This window comes from Pyxicephalus adspersus, chromosome 8, assembly GCF_032062135.1.
Source record: "Pyxicephalus adspersus chromosome 8, UCB_Pads_2.0, whole genome shotgun sequence".
Taxonomy (NCBI): Eukaryota; Metazoa; Chordata; class Amphibia; order Anura; family Pyxicephalidae; genus Pyxicephalus; species Pyxicephalus adspersus.
Window position 1 is genome coordinate 18,369,167 of NC_092865.1, and position 23,172 is coordinate 18,392,338.

At 38.5% G+C, this 23,172-nt stretch overlaps 1 protein-coding gene across 8 annotated transcripts in view; it reads left to right on the forward strand.

The window, feature by feature from the left end:
- The window catches only part of OSBPL9 (oxysterol binding protein like 9), a 77,870-nt gene that overhangs the window by 48,366 nt on the left and 6,332 nt on the right, over positions 1-23,172 (forward strand). For 5 of the 8 annotated variants that reach the window (XM_072419631.1, XM_072419634.1, XM_072419636.1 and 2 more), the window contains 8 exons: positions 6,440-6,478; positions 9,860-9,953; positions 10,712-10,816; positions 11,399-11,558; positions 15,726-15,838; positions 21,774-21,892; positions 22,552-22,637; positions 22,734-22,905. In XM_072419631.1, coding sequence (XP_072275732.1) covers positions 6,440-6,478; positions 9,860-9,953; positions 10,712-10,816; positions 11,399-11,558; positions 15,726-15,838; positions 21,774-21,892; positions 22,552-22,637; positions 22,734-22,905 — 888 coding nt within the window. The remainder of the gene's footprint in view (positions 1-6,439; positions 6,479-9,859; positions 9,954-10,711; positions 10,817-11,398; positions 11,559-15,725; positions 15,839-21,773; positions 21,893-22,551; positions 22,638-22,733; positions 22,906-23,172) is intronic. The other 3 variants (XM_072419633.1, XM_072419632.1, XM_072419635.1) reach the window with 3 other exon arrangements.

The window sequence follows — 23,172 nt, forward strand, 5'->3', positions numbered from 1 at the left end:
ATTGTTAGAGGGTATGAATATGCACAGTAGTATGCAAAAAAAAGTTTTGATTAGGTTGTCCCAGGTGTGAATTGTGATTACCAGATTTCTTTAGACATTCTACTTGCATTCTATGTTTTGGGCAACTTTTGCAACTTCAAGAACTAAATTGAAAGGTTCTTTGTGATGAATTGATGGGCATAAAAGACTTTATAGGTCAAAAGATTATAATGAATAAATAAAATAAATCAATGGACATGAAAACTTTCCTTTACTGCATTTGACATCATTGGCTGTTTTGCTAGTGTGGGGTGGACCCTGGGTAATGGGATGTCATCTTGTGTTTTGTCCTACCAGCTTAATAAATATAAACCAGATAAGATAATTATATTTGCCACTTCTTACAATTATATTTAACTTTTACTAGAATATCCTAATGAAGGCATCACAATCTTGCAACCTAACATACTTTGTATATATCATTGAAGATCTGTCTCAAGAGTTTGATGTCTTCATTTTGGTGCCTAGGGGTGTGTAATAAATATGATATTCTGGTGGTGATGTCTTTCCACTGGAACCTGGATTGACTGTTGGCTTAGCAGACGCTAATAAAAAACATGAACGTGAATTCCAGGTTGCTTAATTCATCATATCATCATCATGAGATCAAAGGTCCACTACAAGGGCAGCAAAAGTCCCCGCCCAACACACATTTTTTTATTATTATTAATAATAAACACTATTTATATAGTGCAAACATGTTACACAGCGCTGTACATTAAATAGGGGTTTGCAAATGACAGATACAGACAGCGACGCAGGAGGATAAGAGGACAGCTTACACCTGGTTCACACCTATTTCTTTATTTTTTATGTTGTCACAAGTTAAGGCTCCTGCTTGCCCAACCATTGCTAGGAGACATTTTTAGCTGCTAGTCTGAATTTAGCCTTAGTAAACTAATATAAATAGGGGAGCTTAATCCTGTACTTTCATGTATGAATAACTGAAAAAGCTTTGTTTTTTTTTTTCCCCCATAACAAATCTAAAACGATTATCTAAAAATATAAAACTATTCTGATGAAGGTTTTATTAAACACACATATTAATCATACAACATGCAATTAATCATGTATCCCTATTGAAATCAATTGGCAAAAAAATATTGACTGCTTGCAAAATAAATGATACAATGCCACTATCATAAGGCTGTGTGCACATGTGCAGTTTTCATCTCTGGAAACAATCTTTTGTGACTGTTTTAGTGACAGAGTGACATAAATAAATGAGCACGGTACACATAGCACCAGCGCTGTTCTATAGGGAGGAGAGAATGAGCAATCGGCATCTGCTGTTATCTAATCGCTTGCCTTGTATGGTGATCATTCTCAATCTGTCCCTTATGGATCCATCCTAATGGATCAGTGAACAACAGATTGAGAATGACCACCATACAAGTCAAGAGAGGAGACAACAGCAGATGTTGATCACTCATTTTTCCCTGATGTATCCATGAACAACGTTAAACGCTATACCCACATATTTTCACCCAACGCTAGCGCGACCGTTCGTATCGGGCCATAATCCTCGGATGAGTGCACATAGCCTTTGATTGATCCAATGGCTCAATCTTACTTTCATTGTCTCTTATATACTCCAGTGGGGGATACTAACTAATCCCTTTTAAATTTAATCAGAGGACTTAAAATTCCATGTGTGCTCTCAGTTTATAAGCCTAATATCAGTTTCACATTGCATATATTTTTTGATGTGAAAGCCTCACATTTTATTTGTGGTTCTGGGCAATGGAGCACCAGCATTGGATCTTCTGTAGAAGTAACTGTAGTGAGAGCAGAATTATTGTGGTATGACATATTTTCTTAGTAGAAGCAGACTGAAGATTTGGATTCATTAGCACTTTCATTCTAAACATTGCAAGAGAAAAGTGCAGGTGGTTCAGTATTTTTATTCTGCTAGAGTGGTCCAGCATAATTGTTCATCTGAGATGGCATTTACTGCACAGCATTGTGGGTTTTCTTCATCCTACTTATTAAGGAAGTTTTGTATTGGCATGGAAGTTTTTGCATTAGCATGTGTTCACTTTTATCTGACAGACGCAGGATTTCCTGCCCTACCCCCACGTGTTAGGAGCGGATTGTAGCCTTCCACAGACTAATTAATATGGAATTATTTGTTTTCCTGTTGCTTCTGCATTGCTGAGAAATTGGCTGCCTGCTGATACTGAAAAAAGTGTTCTACTTAATATGTCTGTGAAGATGTTTATTCCTAACACACTCTAATTATATTTAGGCAGCATTAGGGGTTATCAAGCACACATTTCATTATAATCTAACCTGTGATCTGGTGGAATATGTTATATACCTTCATCCTCCTCCTGCAGCACCCCTCTGCTGTGTTTTATTTATGATTATATAACTACTTAAGCTCATTACTCCTCCACCAGGGTTCTGCAATGTCTCTGTTCTTCAAGGACCTAATGTTCTCTACCACTCATTAATTGCTAAAAGGATTATCCCCCTAAAAATGAAGTCTAAATGATTAAAACATTAACTGTTCTGATGCACTTATCCTGGTTATGTTTGGCAGCAACCCTAAAGTTAAAATTCCTTCCTACATGGTACATCTTCCTTTAAAGGAACCTTACAATGATATGTAGGCTGTTTTTGCTTACCATTCAATCTAAAATTTTTAGTTTCTACCTATCACAAAGTTTAATATTTTGTGTTACTGACCCTGAACAAGCAGATCAGATCTGTAATCACATCAATTGGAAAACCTGTTCCTAACCCTTTTTGTGTACTGTATTGAGAATAAAAAGGAACCGGCTAAAGAGGCACGTATCCATTATCTCCCCCACAATCTGTTTATTAACCTTCAGCAGGATGCCCCATGCGGAGAATGAATTCATAAATGGGAGAGCTAGAAGTCTGCATCTGTGCAAGCTGCAGGTTGTTACTCCATTATATCTGACACCTGTCTGGCAGTTAGGATACTGCGAACCAGTCTGCATGGTTCCTGATTAGGTGATCCCTATGCCCACCAGTCAAAATGATCTCATGGCCTTGCATAAAGAGGATTCGGAGATTAATGTACTTCACTGAGCGTAAAGCATCTTGACAGAAGCAGACAAAAGGATTCAACTTTTAGGGATATTTATACTGTAATTAAAATAAAAAATACACATTGAAGTGTAATTGTATACATTGTCACACATTTGGTAACTTGTTTTGAATTTTTTCCTAATTATTTTAGGCAGGAAAGTTAGGATTGTGGAAGGTTTAGCTGATATATAGCATGCAGATTTTCCTGAGTTTGCCTAGGAATCTAGAAAGAGCCACATAAGCAGACAGCCAAGAGCACCCTGCGGTTGGTGAGCACTGGGCGCCTACCACCCATTGTTGGGAGTTGGTCAACCGAAGGTGGCAACCCTATGCCACTTCTATCAGGTATTTCATCAAGCAGTGACAGGACAGCTGAAATACTGGTGGGGTGGCAATCCTAGGGTGCTTTTCTTGCTGTAAACTTTTCACAGCCTGTCAGTACCCAGTTGGACATCATGGTACAACAACAGGCTGCTGACATCACCAACGTCTTGCAGTCCAGAACTATTCCACTATGCCAGACACCAGTCTCAAACCTTCCTCTGAACTACAACCAGGCAGGCCAGCAGAAAAACAAAAAGAAAGTAAATGAGGCAAGCAAGAGGACAACTGGCAGGACAAACACTAATAAGAAACAAATACAGAGGTACCTTAAGTCCTTATTCTGTTCCAGATCCTTGGACCTATACCAAACAGGACTTTTACCGAGGTACATGGAAGCAGAATATTGGAATCTAGCAGACATGGTCCAAGTTATAAAGTTTAGTATTCTAAACTAGGTCTGTATTCCTTTTTTGCTGGTTTAATTTAAGTACTATTAACCAATCAGAGTATCAGGTGTTAACCAATTTAGTAATTAGTTTAACATCAAAATGATTTTACAATGTTTTTTTTTAGAAAACGGCAATCCTTTTACATTAGTCTTCGACAAAGTGGCTTGCAGTTATAGGTATACGTTAATATTATACAGTATTTATATAGCGCTGACATATTATGCAGCGCTGTACAAAGTCCATAGTTATGTCACTAGCTGCCCCTCAAAGGGGCTCCTTTGTCCTTACCATAGTCCTATGTCTTTATTACAGTAAATTTTGGGGGGAAGCCAATAACACAACTGCATGTTTTTGTAATGTGGGAGCAAACCAGAGTACCCAGGGGAAACCCAACCAAACACGAGGGGAACCTGCAAACTCCATGCAGATAGTGCCCTGGCCAAGATTCGAACCTGGGACCTAGTGTTGCAAAGGCCAGAGCTGCTAACCTCTGAGCCACTGTCCGTGTGTGAAATGTTCTTGTGTCTCATGGCAAGGCCACATATTTTATTTCTTCTTTATGTTCATTCCGTGGATATATAGTTATCAGCAGTCTGGTACCTGCGTGAGCATCAGCTGGATAGAAAAAATGTCAAACTGAGAGAAACTGTACAAACTGTACAATCTTTCCCTCTGCCTTTGACAACAGAAGTCTATTTCTTTCTGTGATAAGATTTGTTTCTTCAGGTATTCATGCTATTTTTCTGTTGGCACATAATGCCTTACATTGCATTATGTTAGAGAGCTGCTGCTTATCTGAGACCAACCTTGTGCTCTGATCTTACTTAAAGTGCACCTGTACCTAGACAAGGGACATTTAAATATTTGCAATTTTATGGCTTTAGAACAAATGTTGATCTTTGTTGAAATGTTTAAAAAAAAAAAATGCACTGCAAAGCAGCTTTGTCATCCGAACTGCTTAAGTACGCAACACGTATGTTCGATTTGTTCCTTTGTCTTCTTGCACTAACAAAAAGTGTTTTACATGGCAAGCAGGTATATCACAGATGTGAATGAGCCTTACTAATATTATCATATTTTTTTATAAAGCATCAGCATATTACCATTCACTGTCGTCAGGCCACAAACCATCTGTTACAAGGTCACAATGTATGACAGGCACAGTAAAAAATCTTAAGGTGCTTACATAGGGGAATGTTTTCCCAATTCTGCATTTTGTAGTTTTTTTTTATAGCCCAAGGTTAGTGTCTTCAGAATGAGCCTGGCTATCTCTGAAAACTATGCAATTGGCTAAGATGGTTTTCCCAAGCAGTTGCTATTAATTCTCAAGATAAACCAGGGCTCCAGCGAGCTCTAAAAATGTATGTTTTCCTGATGAGATTGAGATTTTGTTAAAGTTGTAACATATTAGGAATTTGCTTACATGGCCTTTAGTTTGTATAAAGGCAAAGTGTTCAGCAAGCTTGTATAAAGCAATCTCAAATCCTTCAGCAAGCTTCAGTCTTTTGAAGCCTTTAAAGCCCCATTCAGTTGTAGTTTTGGTAAAACCTAATGGGTGTGATAGCTGTTACTTTAAGCTAGCTGCTAGAATTTGTTGTTTTCTAACCAGGGTTCTGTGAATATCTAGGGACCTGCCAGAAGTTGCTAGGGGTTCCTTAAGCAATGAGCCATCTCATTCCTCCGTTTAAATGATGCCAATGATCTGTTTGGCTGTCTGCTAGGGTGACATTTTTCCCACTGGCCAGCAATCTGAGGCATTCATTCAAAAGACCATCATGCTAAAGTACTGTGAGTTTTGGCTGTAGTATTATAGCAGGAGATTTCCTCAAGACCTAAAAGTTATTTTAATGGTTCACCCATGTTAAAGGTTTGGGAGAGGCTCCGCTAGAACTATCAGTAGCCTATAGTCAGGAGCAGTTTACCTTGACATTTGCTTGAAAACTTGCTGAAGCAGCTTGTTTAAAGTAAAAGTCAGCACTCCTTTTAAAATTTATATATGTCGCATCCTAGTACTCTCAATAAATCAATAAGGCTTACTGAAGATTAATGAAAGCTTTGCAAACACATTGTAAATCTTGCTGTACATATGCACAGGTCCTAAAGGAATCCCGTACTATAGAAGCATTTCAGTTTCCATTGATTACACCTTCTGGGAATGCTAGTTGCCTAGCTGTCATGCTAAAACAACACCTTTAGCAAAGACCCGGAAAAAGTATACAGTTCTATGTTTGTTTTTTTTCCCCATGCTTGTCCTAGATAGGAGTCCCAGAAAGTTATCAATGTCTGAGGATAAGAAATGTAACATTTATATTTCCCTCAGTGCAGATTTCTTTTTGCACTTGCAAAGCCATTTACCAGTGTTTTTTGGTTTTTATAAAAATAAGTATAGAGTTACATTAGGTGCTTTCTCATAGCAGCCAGTTGTATGTTGGCTTTCTTTTGGCCTGTTTTTTGTACACGTTTTTATAAAAGAATTATTACATTCACTGTTCTAGCAGGTCAGGAGCTGTTTTATGTGCCCTAAACTTTTCCTGCATGTTCTCAATGTTAACATTTGTTTTCTTAAGGACCAAACTAACGAGGACAAGCACGCAGATGGACTTATAGTAAGTTTTATATGTAATGTCTCACTTCCTTTTATTCCTGCAGAAAGTTCATTGGATCTCAGAAAGATCTGATCTTCTTACCCTTCTTCTAGATCTTGTCACCTCACCTGCTTTTCAGAATAATCATTTTCCCATCTTAAAACTAAAACTGTGTCTATTTAATGTCTGTTCACACTGCTTTTTGGAAAGGAGATAATCTCTGTGTGGTAGAGAACAGTAACCCATATCCGCCATACCTAATTGACTCCTTACCAATCTGACTACATGATGACTTACCACAGTTTATTCTATTTTGTATCTGGCATTTAGTAATTGTTTTTTTCGATTTAGTAATATGTTCTCTGATAGCTTAAAGTGCTTTTGTTATTTCATTGCAAATGTCACAGCTGCACAGGGAATGCAGATGCTCCGCTTGATTCTTTCAGTGATGAAAGTCCAATTTATGTTCTGCCATTTCCATGAGCTCAGTCTATTTTGCATTTTCTGTATTTTTTTTCAGCTCCTCTGAGAATTTGTACTTAAAATTGCAAATTCACAAAACAGAACCTAAACTAGCATTGCTGTGGTAACATGCGTACATAAAGGATTCAAGGCTTTTATGATGGGGCAGATAGATGGCTCCCATGTCAAAATGTTCTATTTACTCGAGAGCTATTACTGGAATAGATGAAAGAAGCCATTAGAAAGGCTGTAAAACTTGCTTTTAGTGGAGAGAAAACCTATTATTATTATACCTGAGTTCAAGTACACTTAAGGTTGGCTTTGTCCTTCAACCGAATTCATGTGACCAAGTTCATAGTCCTTCATACATATTAGCCAGCCATGCAGGAACTCTGGAGGCACATGTGTTTCCTCTAAAGGCAAGTATTTGATTTATTCTCATACTACCTTATGGGAAGCTACAAGAATGCAGAATGGGAAGAACTCTGGCAACTACAAACATGGATTTATTTAGTGAAAAGAATCATGTTTTAATGGTCCACATGGCTAACTCTAAATGTGGCATTACCATTCACTATTGTGTCTTTGTGACCATGTTTAAAGGGAGCATTTTTGTAGTAAAAAAAAGTTCATAATAAAGCTTATTATAAATTAATGAATTATACTTTGGTAGAAGAATATGGACTAAAATGTCTTTGTGGGTATAAAATGTTCTGTGACAAAACAAGTATGTATATTTTTATTGTGTTTTCATCATTCTTTATAATATCTTTCATCATCGCCTTCATCAGTTAACCATCACCATCATTATCTCTTAATTTGTTTTTTTTTTGTAAACTGTACCTTTAACTATTGGGATGTGTTTATTTTTGCTAACTTTTTTTTTTATTTCTTCCAGTGCATTTTGTCACACATAAACATGCATTATGTAAAGGCAGCCTATTTATTTTGAGTGAGCTTGCCAACTCATGGAAACCAATAAAAAATGGACATGCAGCAATTTTTCTTGATGCTTTGTACAGATGTTCTGCAGAACACCACAATGCATGACAGCAATCAGAGCTATGTCAAAATGAATAGTAACACTCCACATAAGACGTGATTCACCTATTCATAAGGCTGTCATTTTTTTCACACTGGCAATGTCATTTTTTTAATGGCTTTAGCCGGTTTCTCCTTATTATCAATAAGGTGACCATAACCAAAGAAATCTATTTTGCTAGTATCTTTTCCTGTGTGTGCAGAATTGTTGCCATATTTTATTCATGCTGTGTTATTCTAGAGCATAAATATTCCCTTCCCTCAATCAATTTTACAGGTGTTGTTTTCCATTTTTCCTTCCACTCGTGCTTATATACGTTTAATTCAAAATGTTTACAACATATTACTTGTGTTATACAATTATACTTTTTAAAATGCAAATTGCCCTTTCATTATGCTGTCTATTTTTTTGGCTGCACTTTACATTAGTTGGCCATTATTTTAACATTGTGGTAGGAAATGCTCCTTATTCTCTTTTATGCAAGTTATTTGTCTGTCAGTTAATAGCAAGTATATCAAGGGGTATAGAATAGCATGTGTTCAACAAACGAATATAAGAACCAGGATTACTAAAATATAAATTTGTCTTCAGAAGAACATGGCAAAACCCAATCTTATTTTTATTTCTGCAACCTTCCTCTTTGCACAATTCAATCACCTCTCCTATTACTTAATGGCAATGATACTTAGAGTGACGGAGAATAATGGATGCTTCCACACTGGGGTGCAGTGGTGCTGTAATAAATAAGCCTTCCAGGTTGGTTGGCAGCACTTGATGCATGAACAAAATTGCTGCCTTTAACACTTCTTTATTATAAGATTATGTCTTTAATATAAAATGTACGTGTCTTGTTCCCATTCCAGCTTTACCATATTGCAAATTTGTATTGATAATGAAACATGAATAAATAGAGGGTGGATTTTCCAAAAAAGATGAGAGGTTTTAACCTTTACTAACCCAGAAAGAATGTTTTGGTTATAGATACTTTAAAACCCTATCCCTAAGGCAAGGCGGCTGCCATTGCTGACCTTTTCTACTATTGGCCATAAGTAAGGTATTTTGACTGCAGCCCGATTGTTCTACTTACAATAGTTTACTATACAATTATTATAAACCTCTCTAAAAGAGTTAAAGGAAGTCTGGCTAAATTCTATTTTTGTGTTGTATGCCTTTAAATGAATGTACTGTACTACCAATTATTTATATTTCTTTCAAAAAGAACCTGAACCTTCAAGGACAGCAATATAGAATATGTAAAGGCAAACCATTTTAAGTTTTTCTTTCTTTAATATATAATAATTTTCATGTAACATATACAGCCAGGGGTTGAACTGAAAGTCATTATTTGGGTCTATTTCGGGTCAGTAATTCTTTAAATATTATGGTAAGGATAAGGGCACTTTCATCTTTTTTTTTTAAAAAATGGAATTGACAGTGCCCATATTTGTATTGACAGGTTATATTTACAGCACCACAAGGCCGTGGGGAAACCACAGCACCAACCTATAGATATCACATCCTCCTGTCTTTTTTCAGTACAGAGATGTTGGCCTTGGTTAGCGTTTAAAGAGCCTTAGTAGTGACATTTAAGGGAAAACAGAATACAAGTAGATCTAAGAACAGGTATCTAATATTGACATTTGTGATGGGTAAATTACCATTCTCTTTAAAGGCATGTGTAAGCGGTAATATTTTTTGAAAAGATTGCTTGAAGACTGCATCCAACTTCAGTTAACCAGGGTGTCTATAAAACACTATTTAACGGTCTTTCGGTTATCACCCAGCAATTGTTTTCCTGTTCTCAGACTTTTTTCCATCACTGAAGCTTTAATCACTTATACTGCCTTATATCTATTCAGACTGACTTTCTAACATGAGTTTACTGTTCTCTTTTACAGAGCACTATAAATCCTGTGGATTCTGTTTACCAGCCCAGTCCTTTGGAGCCAGCTGTTGTTAGAACCATGCCAACACAAACTGTTCCAGTGCCAGGTATGGCTTATATTTTCGCATGTTTCCTTGTTTTTATTGGCAAACCTTGCTTAAAGTTGCACTGCAGTATAAAAAAATAAATGTAGGCACTGAGACGCCATACAAGAAATGCAAGCTCTAGCTAAGTATATCCATTTTTGTTTTGTTCAGTCCTTGATTTTGTACATCTGTCCACCGCAGTGGGGCAATCGGCATATTTGAAACAAGGTTTTACTTAAGTATACAAGGTTTTACACGATATGCTTTGAAGAGGTGTTCATGGGCCCATCATCCACTGCATTCCCCTTAATGTGACCCTGTTGCAATATTTAAATATTACTAAAACACTTACCCTTTTTTCATTTTTTTTCTTTTTCTTTTCCTCCACCATGGAACACTGGCCAGAGCCATGGACCATGTCTCCGTAGGGATCGCAGGCTCAGAATGGTGGGCGGGTTGTGTCTCTGGACACAATCCGCTGTCCCATCGCAGGCTCTGATCAAAAGTCTTCAGTAAATCTAATGACCCACCCCAAATATAGGCAGTTAGGCTGTTTGCAAAAAAAAAAAAAAAAAAATTAGAATAGGATAAACTAAAAAAAACTAAAAAAAGATTTTTGTACAGTTGCCGTGTAAGCTGGATCATAATAGTTCACTGCTGGCTTCCATTATCATGTATTACAGACTTACTCATGTTCATGAACAGCATAAAAAGTAGTAGTTTTGTATAATAGGTGGGCTTTAGGCTTTGCTAATTTATTTGAGAATTTTATTTTTCAGAAACTGAGCAGGTTGGTAAAGGAGAGCAGCGGCCATCATCATTGGCTGTCGGTTCAGTAGTAACTGGCCTTGGAAGCCACCAGACTCCCACTCCAAATAGCACAGGTGAGACCCACAGAGGTACAATAATGCGAGAACTTTTTACAGTTAATCCAGAAAGTTGTTACCTTATTTAAATCACACATTGACTTACCTGTTGGTGGAATATACTTTCTCAGGGTTCCATCCTTCCTTTTCCCAGTACTTTGTGTATGAGGGGACGGGTAAGATCAGGGTGACAGAGATTGGCCCAAACAGCTAGTAGTTGTAGTGCCTCTGCTTCTTGCCGACCCTCCTCTTGCAGCAGCTCAAATCCAGTGTTGTCAGAGAAGCAGCAGACTTTAGATACCCAGTGCTTACTGGCTCCCTTTCTGGGGAAGGCAGCAGTAAAACCAAGTAGTGGAAATAAACATTACCTGGTATCTAGTGTACAGCAGACAGTTTAATTAAAAACCTTTTACTGTCCCTGAAATGAGCTGCAGCTTAGCATTTTCCTTTACTCCTAATGCAGAACAATTGCAAATCTAATAAAAAATTTGAACCCACTTTTTTCCCTCAACCCAGTAACAAATACTTATTTTATGATTGTTTCTTGGTTATGATTGTTTCCTAAAGCCATGTTTATTTGTGCCTGTTCTCATCTTATAGGAAGTGGCCAGTCTGTTCCCAGCAGTAGCTTGACCTCACCTAGCCACGTCAACCTTTCGCCGAACACAGTCCCAGACTTCTCATACTCCAGCAGCGAGGATGAGTTCTATGATGCAGATGAATTTTACCAGAGCAGCTCCTCTCCAAAGCATTGCATGGAGTAAGTATTGGACTTATTCTTCTAACAGATACAGTATGCCTGCATTTTACCTAAATCTTTGAACGGCATGTATTAACCTAGCCATGGATGTTCAATGACAATAAGATAATAATTCCCATAACATGTTCATTGAAAAATGTGTGATAGTACCTGTAGAGTGGGAACGCTTTTGCTTTGAACTTAATTTATCAACATTACTGGGTATTTGATCAGTTTCTCCAATTGCTGTGCTAGACACTGATTGGCAGACGTGCACCATGTGCCATTAGACCTTCTTAATGGCATCATTGGGCACAAGCACAAGTCTGTGGTTTGCCTGACTGTTTATTTAAGCCTACTCTACAACCTTAATATCACTTTTATTCTTCCTTTGCAGCACTTCAAAGTAATTCCAGGCCCTAACTATACATATGCCATCCTTTAAAATTGTAATTATTTGCTTTGCTTTAGACACCATACTGCCTAACTTATATGTACAGGTATTTGCCGATATGCACTTATACATATTGGTGTGTTGCATTACCATTATTTTCAAACAAACCTGTTTTGCAAAGCAACACATGGTAATTCTCTGTCATGTGTTATGGAGGGCCCTGTTGCTAATAATGGAACATTCACTTAGGTGCAGGTTGTTGGTTTTTAAACCCTTACATATTATCTTCCCTAAATTCCACTGCCTGATATGCTGTGCTTGAGCACTTTTAACTTCTCTATTTACAGGCCAGTGTTAGTGAGTGAGTGGAGTGTAAACAAGCTCACGCTAATAAAACCAAAAAAAAATCTCTTCTAGTCACTGAGTTTAAAGTGCAAATTCCTCATAGTTGATTGACCTTTAGTGGATTAAAAGCAGAAATATGTGCAGTGTGTAAGCAAATACTATGTAAACAGTTTGAGCAGTTATCAAACTCAAACAATTTCATAATATTATTCCTATGAATTTCCTAATTCTAACTTAAAATAATCCCTCAAGGATATTTGAACTCAAGAATAGCATTTTAACACATTGCAGTTTACTAGTTCTGAAATGCGTTGGCTGCATTTGTTTCGATCAATAAAAGATCTGTGGATCTTGGCAGAAATGCAATGTCCCGCTTTATCTAAAAGCAAACACTATCTCCTGTAAACTACCAATTTCCTGCTTTCTCATGCAGGGGAATATAAAACTTTTCTGTGTAGCATTGCAAGTTGCACTTGTACTTGCAATTAAAGATGCTTTCATCAATAGAAAATTTTAATGTGGAAAACCAATTTTAGAGTCTGTCATGGAGTTTTGCATTTGTGAATTCTGAATGATCTGAAAAGCCTTCTAAATTGATGTCATTGACTCTGGATGAAAGCCTGTGGACATAGGCCATTAGGCTTCCATGCTTATATCAATACCCTTTATATTGTCCTTGCTGTTTTACACACTGATTAGTGGGACATTTTTTTATTGATTTGCTTATTGATTTGGTTTCTATTTTCCTTTCACCTATCTCAATATGTAATTAAACACAGATATACAGAATCATTTGTCTGTGAATAATTGCTTTACTCAAAGTCCCACGGCATACCTCATCTGGCATTTCATTATTGACACCCATGTAAAGTTTCCATCCATGCTATGCATTTGTTTCTGTATGTGTTGTATCTGTCCTCCCCCTATATGTACCATTTATTTCACTTGTCTGTGTTTTAATGTTTTATGTCTTGTGTTTTCCTCCTTCTGCTGCAAGACTTCTGTCTAGTTGGTAAGGATTTCTGTAATTCTCAGATTCATTTATATTATCTGGGGCCATATTGATGCAGTGACCTCTTGCTAATGACTTTCTTAATTAATCATGGCTCAATTCATACCTTTAAATGTCATCACTATTAATCACACCGTCTAGCAGACGCATTGACATAAAGGTTTTTATGGTCTGCAGCACTTTTTATTTAATCACGAAATCCATACAAGTAAATTATCTATTCTCAGTATTTCTAGCTGCTGGCAGAAATAAATATAGCAATCATTTGTTCTTTGACATATTTCGGAAAGGAGTCATTCTCTGGAAAAAAAAAATTCTCTGCAAACTCTGCAAAGCTTCCCCCCAATCTCTGATCGACATACTTACCTTACTATCACTCACTTTGCACTTCTTTCTGCTCTGCAGTCGGTGCTGGTACAAGCCCGGGGTATAGTGAAATTATTATGTGACAGTGCTTGGAAATTGGTTGCCAGCCCTCAGCATGAACACAGAGAGAAGACATGTTTTTTCAAACTTGGTCACGTAGTGTAGTCTGCAGATAAGGAGAAACAATGGTGAGGGAGCTCTGGTCAGAGGATTAGGGGAATTGGGGGACTTTTATGGGGACATTATCTCCTAACCCTGCATGGACAAGGTGCTAGTAAGGCTGCATACACACGTCCAAATATTTGTCCTTGGAACGGATCTTTCACAATCCTTTCTAACGACTGCACGATTCATGAACGAGTGCTGTACATACATCATCGTTCTGCTCTATGGAGAGGGTAGGGGGAGAACGACAGAGCGGCACCCTGCTGCGCTCTCTCTCTCTCTGCACTTCCATTAAGATTGTTTGTAGTCCATCACCTGTGGATCCCCCAGGACCTTCATTCGAATGATGGATGACGGGCGCTGTACACATGCCAGATTCTCATTTGATATCGGCCCTGAGCTGATTATCGGACGAGAACCACTGCACGTGTGTAGGTTACCTAACTCTTGAGTGATTTTTATAAGGCATTATGGGGAATTAATCAGATTAGGAAAAACAATGTAATGTCCCTTATAACTTTTCAGCAAACATTATTACTTTTGGATTACTACTCTTTGATTTCTTGCAAATTGGACACCTCTTTAGCCAGGTCATTTTTTTTTTTTTTAATTTTCGTTTTTTGAAGAGCTCTAGATGGATGTTTTTATGCCTCTTGCAGTGAAGACTCCTTTTCCCTGACTGATTCAGTAATCTGTAGTTTTTCACACTCATTAGTGTACATTTTGTTTTGCAAACAATGTACATTCAGAATGCATTTTGAAACAAAGTATTTGAAATAAACTTTTCCCCCCAGAGATTTAAAGTCTCAAATCTACAGCAGTTGCACAGCAAATAAAGATGTAGAGATATTGTTATGCTCTGATGACTACATGATTTTCTAGTTCAGATTCCTGGGCCTCCTGTCTGCTGACTAAACAAAGATAATATAACCTCACTGTTCTCCCGCGCAGGTCAGAGGCAGAAAGTTTACAACAGTAAGGGAAAAAGAAAAGGGATTGTTGCCTGCCTGACTGTGCAGTAAAACAGGAGTGTAAACCAAAGGAATACGCAGAAAAACAAAATCCTTTAGTAGGTAAAATTGTGTACACTTTGTGCATATGATGATATACCACTCTATTTAGCTGATTAGAATTCAGCTTTAAGCATAATCTTTTATGTATTGTAAAAGCTTTCATTCTTAGCATATTACATTTAAAATGCACTTGGCTGGGTGTGCTGTTTACTTAGAGCTAATATACTCGTATACTTGTGCAAGGCATACACTGTAAGATGTATGCACAATCTGGCAAACAATCAATATTTCTCTGATTGAAAACTGAACTGGGAATATAGATTGATATGAAGTTGTACGAGGTTGTAAAATGAACAGATTTCATTCTGATTGATATTCTAACAGATCTTAGTTGAAATCTGTTGGAATATCAATCGAAATCCTCTGTATTGTTCTGTGCTGTATAAAGCTATGCAAATGTTGATCTTCTGGCGCTCTAGCCTTTTTCTAATTGATAAAAACTGGTCAGAATCGATTGAGTAAGGCCTTTATCAGGTTTTAATTCAATGTTTTTTCCCTAGCGCTAAATCTATTAAAAACATTGCTTGTGTATGATTTTTATTTGCCTTAGGTGGCTTTGAGTGCCAGAGCTTGGTGTCGGGTGCCTTTGCTTTCTTTTCTAGCCATAAAATCTTGCAGCTTCATTTTGTTTTTTATTATTTTAATCTCTTCTACCATATCATTTGTCTTCTTTGTGACATTTAGTAGTCATTGAATGGAATATTTAAATATTTAGATGGCCAGGATTCATGTAGTGCTGGATATTGGCCTGGAATGTCATAAGTTACCAAAGTTTCTGGTCTACATGTGTTATATTGGATTATTTGTTAAATTAGGTATTTTTTTTTTTGTAGCTCATCAGAGTCTGCAGCAGCCCTAACACACAGCAGCACAGGGACCAGCCTGAAGAGACCGGACACAACAGAGTCAATCAATTCCTCTATGTCCAATGGAACCAATGATGCAGGTATAGAACTACACAAGTTTTTATTGAAGAGATAAATCGCTGTGATTGGTTTTACATGCCGACTCACCTTTTTCTTTTACTTCCTGTTTTGAAAAGCAGATTGTCTTCTGTTCATTATGTTGTGCTATTGTAGAGAACTTGTTAAGTTTCGTCAAACCTTATGGTTACACCACCACAACATATTCCCTAAAGCCTTTCATGTTTCTTTCACTAAAAGGGATGAAAAATATTTACTCTTGAATTAGGGCATCTCTTCACCACTAAAAGTATTGACCATGCATTTTACCAATATGATAATGAAAGCTATACAGTTATTTTATTTTTCTTATTATTAATAAACAGGATTTATATAGTACCAACATATTACGCAGCGCTGTACATTAAGTAGGGGTAGCAAATGACAGAAGGATTTATATAGTACCAACATATTACGCAGCGCTGTACATTAAGTAGGGGTAGCAAATGACAGAGACAGTTACACAGGAGGAGAAGAGGACCCTGCCCCGAAGAGCCTACAATCTAGAAGGGGGGGGGGGGGTCTCTCACAATAGAAGGGGAGATATGGAATGATGGGAAGTAGTGAGGGTTTTAAGAATCAAAAGAAGACGGGTAGGCGAGTTTGAATAAATGGGTTTTGAGTGCTCTTTTTAAATAGAGAAAGTAGTAGCAAGCTGACGAGGAAGACCATTCCAGAGAGTTGGGGCAGCTCTAAAAAAAAGTCTTGCAGTCGTGTGTGTGATGAGGTTATGAGTGAGGAGGTCATTAGTAGGTCATTGGAGGAGAGAAGAGAGTGGCTAGGGGAATATTTTTCTATCAGGTTAGAACGGTAACTGAGACAAGAACTGTGGAGGGATTTTAAGGATTTAGAAAGCAGAGCAGAGGAGCTTGAATTTAGTCTGGCTGCAGCTTTTAAAATAGATTGTAGAGGAGAAAGTCAGGATAGTAGAATACCAGAGAGGAGGAGGGTACAGTAGTCCAGACCAGAGATAAGAGTGTGTACAAGGAGTTTGGTAGTCGCTGGGGACAGATAGGGGTGGATTTTGGAGATGTTGCTTAGGTGAAAGTGACAGGACCTGGAAAGTTCTGAATATGGGGGGAAAATGAGAGGGCAGAACTGAAGGTGATGCCAAGACAGACTGCCTGAGGGGAGGGACAAATAACAGTGTTATAACAGTTAGGAATATGTCAGTGGGAGATATGGAATTTGAGGGGGGGGGGTGTGGTGGTGGTGATGAGTTGATATGGCCGACAGGCAGCACGAGACCTTATCCAGGACTGAGGGAGACAAGTCAGGGGTGGACAGATAGATTTGAGTGTCATCAGCATACAGATGGTACTGTAAGCCAAAGGAGGATATGAGACTACCCAGAGAGGAAGTGTACAGAGAAAAGAGAACCGGTCCAAGGACTGACCCTTGGGGAACACCAACAGGGAGGAGAGTGGGTGAGGAGGAATTACCATTGAAAGAAACTTGAAAGGAGCGGTCAGACAGATAGGAAGCAAACCAAGAGAGAGCAGTGTCACTGATACCAATGGAGTGCATGATTTGTATTAGAAGAGGGTGATCAACAGTGTCAAAAGCAGAGGAAAGATCAAGGAGAAGGAGCAGGGAAAAGTTGCCTTGAGACTTAGCTCTGATGAGGTCATTGGCCACTTTAGTAAGGGCTGTTTTGGTGGAATGGGTAGCTTGAAAGCCAGACCGAAGAGGGTCAAGGAGAGAGTTGGTGCTCAGGTAATGGGTGAGTCTTTTGAAGACAAGGCGTTCAAGAAGTTTGGAGACATATGGGGGAAGGGAGATAGGAGGGTAGGGAGGGGTCCAGTGAGGGTTTCTTTAAGATAAGGAGGAATTATGGCATGTTTGAAAGCTGAGGGGTATTTACCAGTAGAAAGGGAGAGGTTGAATAGTTCGGTTAGGGCAGGGGCCGGGGTGGAGGAATGGGCCCGGAGTAGATCAGAGGGAATTGGGTCAAGCGGACAGGTAGTAGATGGAGATGATGAGAGAAGAGAGGAGACTTCATCCACTGTACCAGGGCTGAGGGTGGCCAGTGATGATTTACAGGTGGATATGGTTGGAGTGGCTTGGTGAGCAAAGACATCATGTCTGAATTTGTAAATTGTGGGGTTTTGTAGGGAGTCAGTTGTCGAGAATAGGCTGTGTGGGTCGGAAGCTTGAGAGGAAAAGACAGCGGAGAAATAATTTTGCTTGGTGACACTGTTAAAATGTTGTCTTCAACTCTATTTATCACACTCTCCTCACTCCCATCCCATGTCCAGCATCTTTTTATATAATGCAGGACTGCTCTTCTGCATCAAATTAATTGATCTCAGAAAGCTGCGACAGTCAGGCAGTGGAAGGAAGAAGTTTCAAGCAACTAGTCGCATGCAGGAAGCTGGCATGAGCAGGGAATAAAGCCAGTATATCGCCATATTCATTATTCATAAAATCCTTGCAGTGGGGTGGAAAAACTATGGCATGGATTAAATGGTAATACAGTTGAAATTTAAAATGTACAAAAGTTTATTGTGCAACAGCAAATGGGAGTTTTCCACTGACTGCTACCTACATACCATATAAAAATCTTTAAAAAAAAAAACTCCCGGGAATTTTATAAATGGCACATAACATGTCAAGAGATTAGCAGGTCCCACAGGATTTGAAAGCACCTGCCGCTGTTGCTGTCACCTGAGGTCTAACACTAACCCCAAGGGCATTATGTAGCAATATGTATTGCAGAAGAGAAATGATGACATCTCGGAGCATTTCCTAAAATGGCTTTGCGGCCAAGAAGAAAATTGTTTGAAATTTGGTCTTCAATTTACATACAGTGTGTGTACAGCAAAATGTTAAAAAGCTTTTATCTGGATTTACGCAGCTTTGCTGATCCCTTTAAGCTGCTCATTTAGGAGAAGCTGTTGTGACTGCACGGGGGCAGATCAGATCTAACATTGCTCCCAAAGAGCAGCGGTCGTTACCTTCAGCTTGTGGCAGGGGACAGCACTGGAGAACAGGTAAAGGGAAAAAATGGAAAGAAGGACACTAAAATTCAGTCAAGATGTGTGGTGGACACAACAGGTAGGTAGCTGTAAACTCCAATTGTAGGACCCCTAATATTCGGTATCAAGGTTTCACGCCAAAATAGGATTTGAAAACATCAAAATTAATTACGTCATATTGGGCTCTATGACTAAGCACCTGGTAGGGCGAAACTCAGCAAAGAATAATAAAGATCATTGATGTCATGTGAGTCACAGGCATATATCCTTGTGTCACGTCCCCCCCCCCCACGTTTTAGGAAGTTACAACTTTTTATTGCATCAGATTTTTACAATAACCATCAGCTCCAGTTTTCAATTGTTTACAGGTCATAACCGAGGAGCTGTCTTTCTCTTTAAAGCGGAACTAAAGTTCACAATTAGGCTGGTCATTATTTCTGAAAGAAACAGATGATTTCCCTTCTGCAATAATCCCTCCTACCTGCCCTGGGGTATCTGTCAAAAAGGGCCGGGGTACCCAGTAATCCTAGTCTTTCCTGTGTATAGCTAACCCACTAGGCCAATCACAATGGCGAAAAATCAACTCCAGAAAGAAGAAAAGATGGCGGCGCCCTGCGTCGAAAAAGGGACAGGTGAGTATCGCAGGTATAGTTCCACTTTAGGCAAGCTTTCAGCTTGTTCAAAAACCATTCATGCCACATCCACCTGACTTGTCAGCCAACCAAATGTCAGGGTTAGGATATTCAGACCACTATAACCGAGATCTACTGTGTGAACTCTTATATGCATGCTACACCAGGAAATGCCTTGTTTTTAGTGCTAGTGTGACCCTGGCCTTAGGCTTTCATAGCAAATAATGTAGAAAGAGTTATAAGGAATTCTTAAATGTATTAAAAATAGTGCAGCTGTTGTGTGTATTTATGTTTATGATAACAATCTTTATTCCAACAGCTGGATCCCGTTTAAATGCCTTTGTCTTTAAAAAGGATCACTTTTAGGTTGAACATTACAGAAAATAGTAAAGTAAGCGCAATAAAAGCAATATTGTTTAAAAAAATCAATGGCAGTTTCCTGTTGGAGCCGTCCTAACATTTATACTGGAGAGCTTATGTCTTACATACTGCTTTCCTGTTGTGTGTTTATTTCTGTTTTCAATAAAACATATTAAAGGGAGAGTCTCTTAAAGTGCCTTTTCCCATTATCCTGCACTATATAACATTTGGTAAATGTCTGTAACATTGTATAGGGTCAACATTGTATTAGGCTTGGTCAAATGTTTGTATAATGGTGAATGATGGGGCAACTGGTTTTGGTGACAATTGTGTTGGCAGATGCTGCAAAGGGAGATGGGGATTTTAGTTTAATATTATAAGCTTGTCCAATCATTTCTCCAGCTTTATAAAGTCTGCTGGCTGTATGGTGGGTGGATAATCAGATCCTATAGAAGTGACCTAGCCACAAGATTAGGCCAAAAACTCTTTATACACCTATCTACTGCTATATAAAGAGAAATATATAGTCTGCCAATATTAACCTTCCCGTTTTCCTGAGTGTAAGATTAATTGTTTGTCTTTAGTGTTTATTTTTTATTTTTTTTTTGTCACCAGCCTGGCATTGAAAGCAGGAAAGCTAGCGGAGAAGTAGTCTTTATCTGTAATCCTAGAGTCATTGGGCCTGATTTGTTAAAGCTCTCCAAGGCTGGAGAAGTTACACTTTCATCAGTGAAGCTGGGTGATCCAGCAAACTTGAAATGGATTTCTTCAAAGTCATTTGCTATTTGTTAGCAAATGTTTTGAATCCTGGACCAGATCCACTACAGGTTTGCTGGATCACCCAGCTTCACTAAAGAAAGTGTATCCTCTCATCCTTGGAGAGCTTTAATAATTCAGGCCCATTGACTCAAAGTAGTGCAGGACAAGGGCTGGGATGATTGCCGGTCAGCTAACAATAGAAAAGACTTGCAAATGTTACGTTTTTTCTTGACAGTATTAATTTAGGAGCAGGCACTACATAGTTTGTTGCTTTGATAACCTTCTTCAGTCTTAAGGTGCGTACACACTTCCAATTTTTATCGTTCCAATCGAACGACGAACGATCGATTGGGCAAAAAAATCGTTCGTAAAAAAGTAACCAACGACGCCGACGAACGAGGAAAGTCGCTGGAAACGAACGACCGGACCGACCGATGGATCGGATTGGACGACGATCGTTGAACATCGTTCGTGTGTACGGTCGTTCGTTGATCGTCCATGGTCAGAGCATGCGTAATGAACGAACGTCCGTTCACTTTCCTGTCGTGCACATAGTTCCTCTATCGCTCAAACGATCGTATCTATTGTGTGTACAATATCTACGAACGATCGTGTCGTTAACTCTATGTGCAGGATCGGTGCTATACGATCGGTCGTATATATCGTGCATGAACGTTCGTCGTTCGTTTTCCAACGATAATAATTGGAAGTGTGTACGTAGCTTTATTTGGGTTCTCAGGTATAATCTCTAAAAGGCACCAATTCTCCAACCAACCTACTATCTGATGAGATTGTCAGTAATGATGTCGCCATTAGAAGGATGATCCTAGATTTCCATAGTGTGTGAGGGTCAATGCTGTGCAATTGCCAGTTCAACAGACATACAAGTGACTTGTATATGAAGTTTAAAAGAAAACTTGTATGAAGGGAGATTGTGCAGTAGGGTATATGGGAAAACATTTTGTTATAGTGATAATGTGAAATAATTAGTATCCTGTAAGACGTTTGGGCACTTTGTAGTATTTCATAGCAGAAAACTGCTCAGGTTTAGGATCTCTGCTCCGTTTGTGGACAGCACAAATGATTATTACGAATGGCCACAGCTAAAGTAAGTTTTATATCATGTTATAATATTATTTCTGACACTGACAGGCTTGGCCTTTTTCCTTTCATCCTTTTTCTCCCATTAGATCAGTATGACCCTCATGATGACCGGGATGACGATGGAGAAGGAGAATCTGTTGAGGAACACAAGAGCGTTATTATGCATCTGTTGTCCCAAGTCCGCCTGGGCATGGACCTGACAAAGGTATGATGACATGTGCTAGGTTTTTATAGGTATTTAAGTCCTTTGTGGCACCTGTAATTTAATTCTGTCATTTGTACTGGGGAATAGGACAGATTTCCTGGTCCGTCATAATGATAAGCTTCAGTTCACCCACAAGTCAAGCATGCAAATTTATGGAGTGTTGGGGATGTGGAACACTGGATCTCTTGGTATTAGTAGAAGTCTTGATTGGGAATATTGACAGCTGCAAACATTTTTCATAGGTCACACTTGGACACCTAATAGTCATGACTAGATTCTTGTAGTAACATTACTTAAGATATAATAACACCAGATGGATTCGTTTCTGGCCAGATGTATTTCATCTACACCTAGGCCCTAAAGAAGGGAAATTCTTCGAATACAAGCTAGGCATTTTTACACGAGTACACAACATACTTTTAGGTGAAACATATTTTTGTTCTGTCATTCATCTAATGTAGCTTACTTCCTTATTAACCAAGCACTTAGGGTTGCCACTGTCCTTTACTTTTTTTTTTTCTGAACTGCAAAGTGCAGTCTGAGTGTTTCTCTGGCCCTGAGCAAAACTCTTAAGTAGAATACAGAGGGAAGGTAATTTCTAATATATACATTTCAGCAGGTTGGTTTTATATTTCTAATCTATGCTTCCATTTCTTTAGGTTGTTCTCCCCACCTTTATTCTTGAAAGACGATCTCTGCTAGAGATGTATGCCGATTTCTTTGCACACCCAGATCTGTTTGTGAGGTAAACTTTAATACTCTTCTGTTTGTTTCTAATAGTAAGACATTGAGATTCCATTCCGTGTGTCGTGATCTGTCTCTCTGCCTTCTGTTCTTTTAGCATTGGAGACCACAAAGACCCCAAAGACAGGATGGTTCAGGTGGTCCGATGGTACCTGTCTGCATTCCATGCAGGTCGCAAAGGTTCTGTAGCTAAGAAGCCTTATAACCCCATACTGGGAGAAGTGTTCCAGTGTCACTGGGTTTTACCAGGTTCAGAAAATGACGACTCTGTAAGTTCTAGAAACACATTTACTATAGTGACTTATATAAACTTAGTTTTTTTTAAAAAAAATGTGTTACACTGCAAATATATGGCTACTAAATTTTTCTAATCCTATGTTTTAAAAAATAATACCCTGCTGCCACCTATCTTAGAAAAAAAATTGCTTCCTTTTTTTTGTGTGTGCGTGTTGAATTTTATTTTTATTGAATTGTCTGAATCCATCGTATACACGACACAACTTGTGTACTTAACATCAATATTTACCAACACAAAT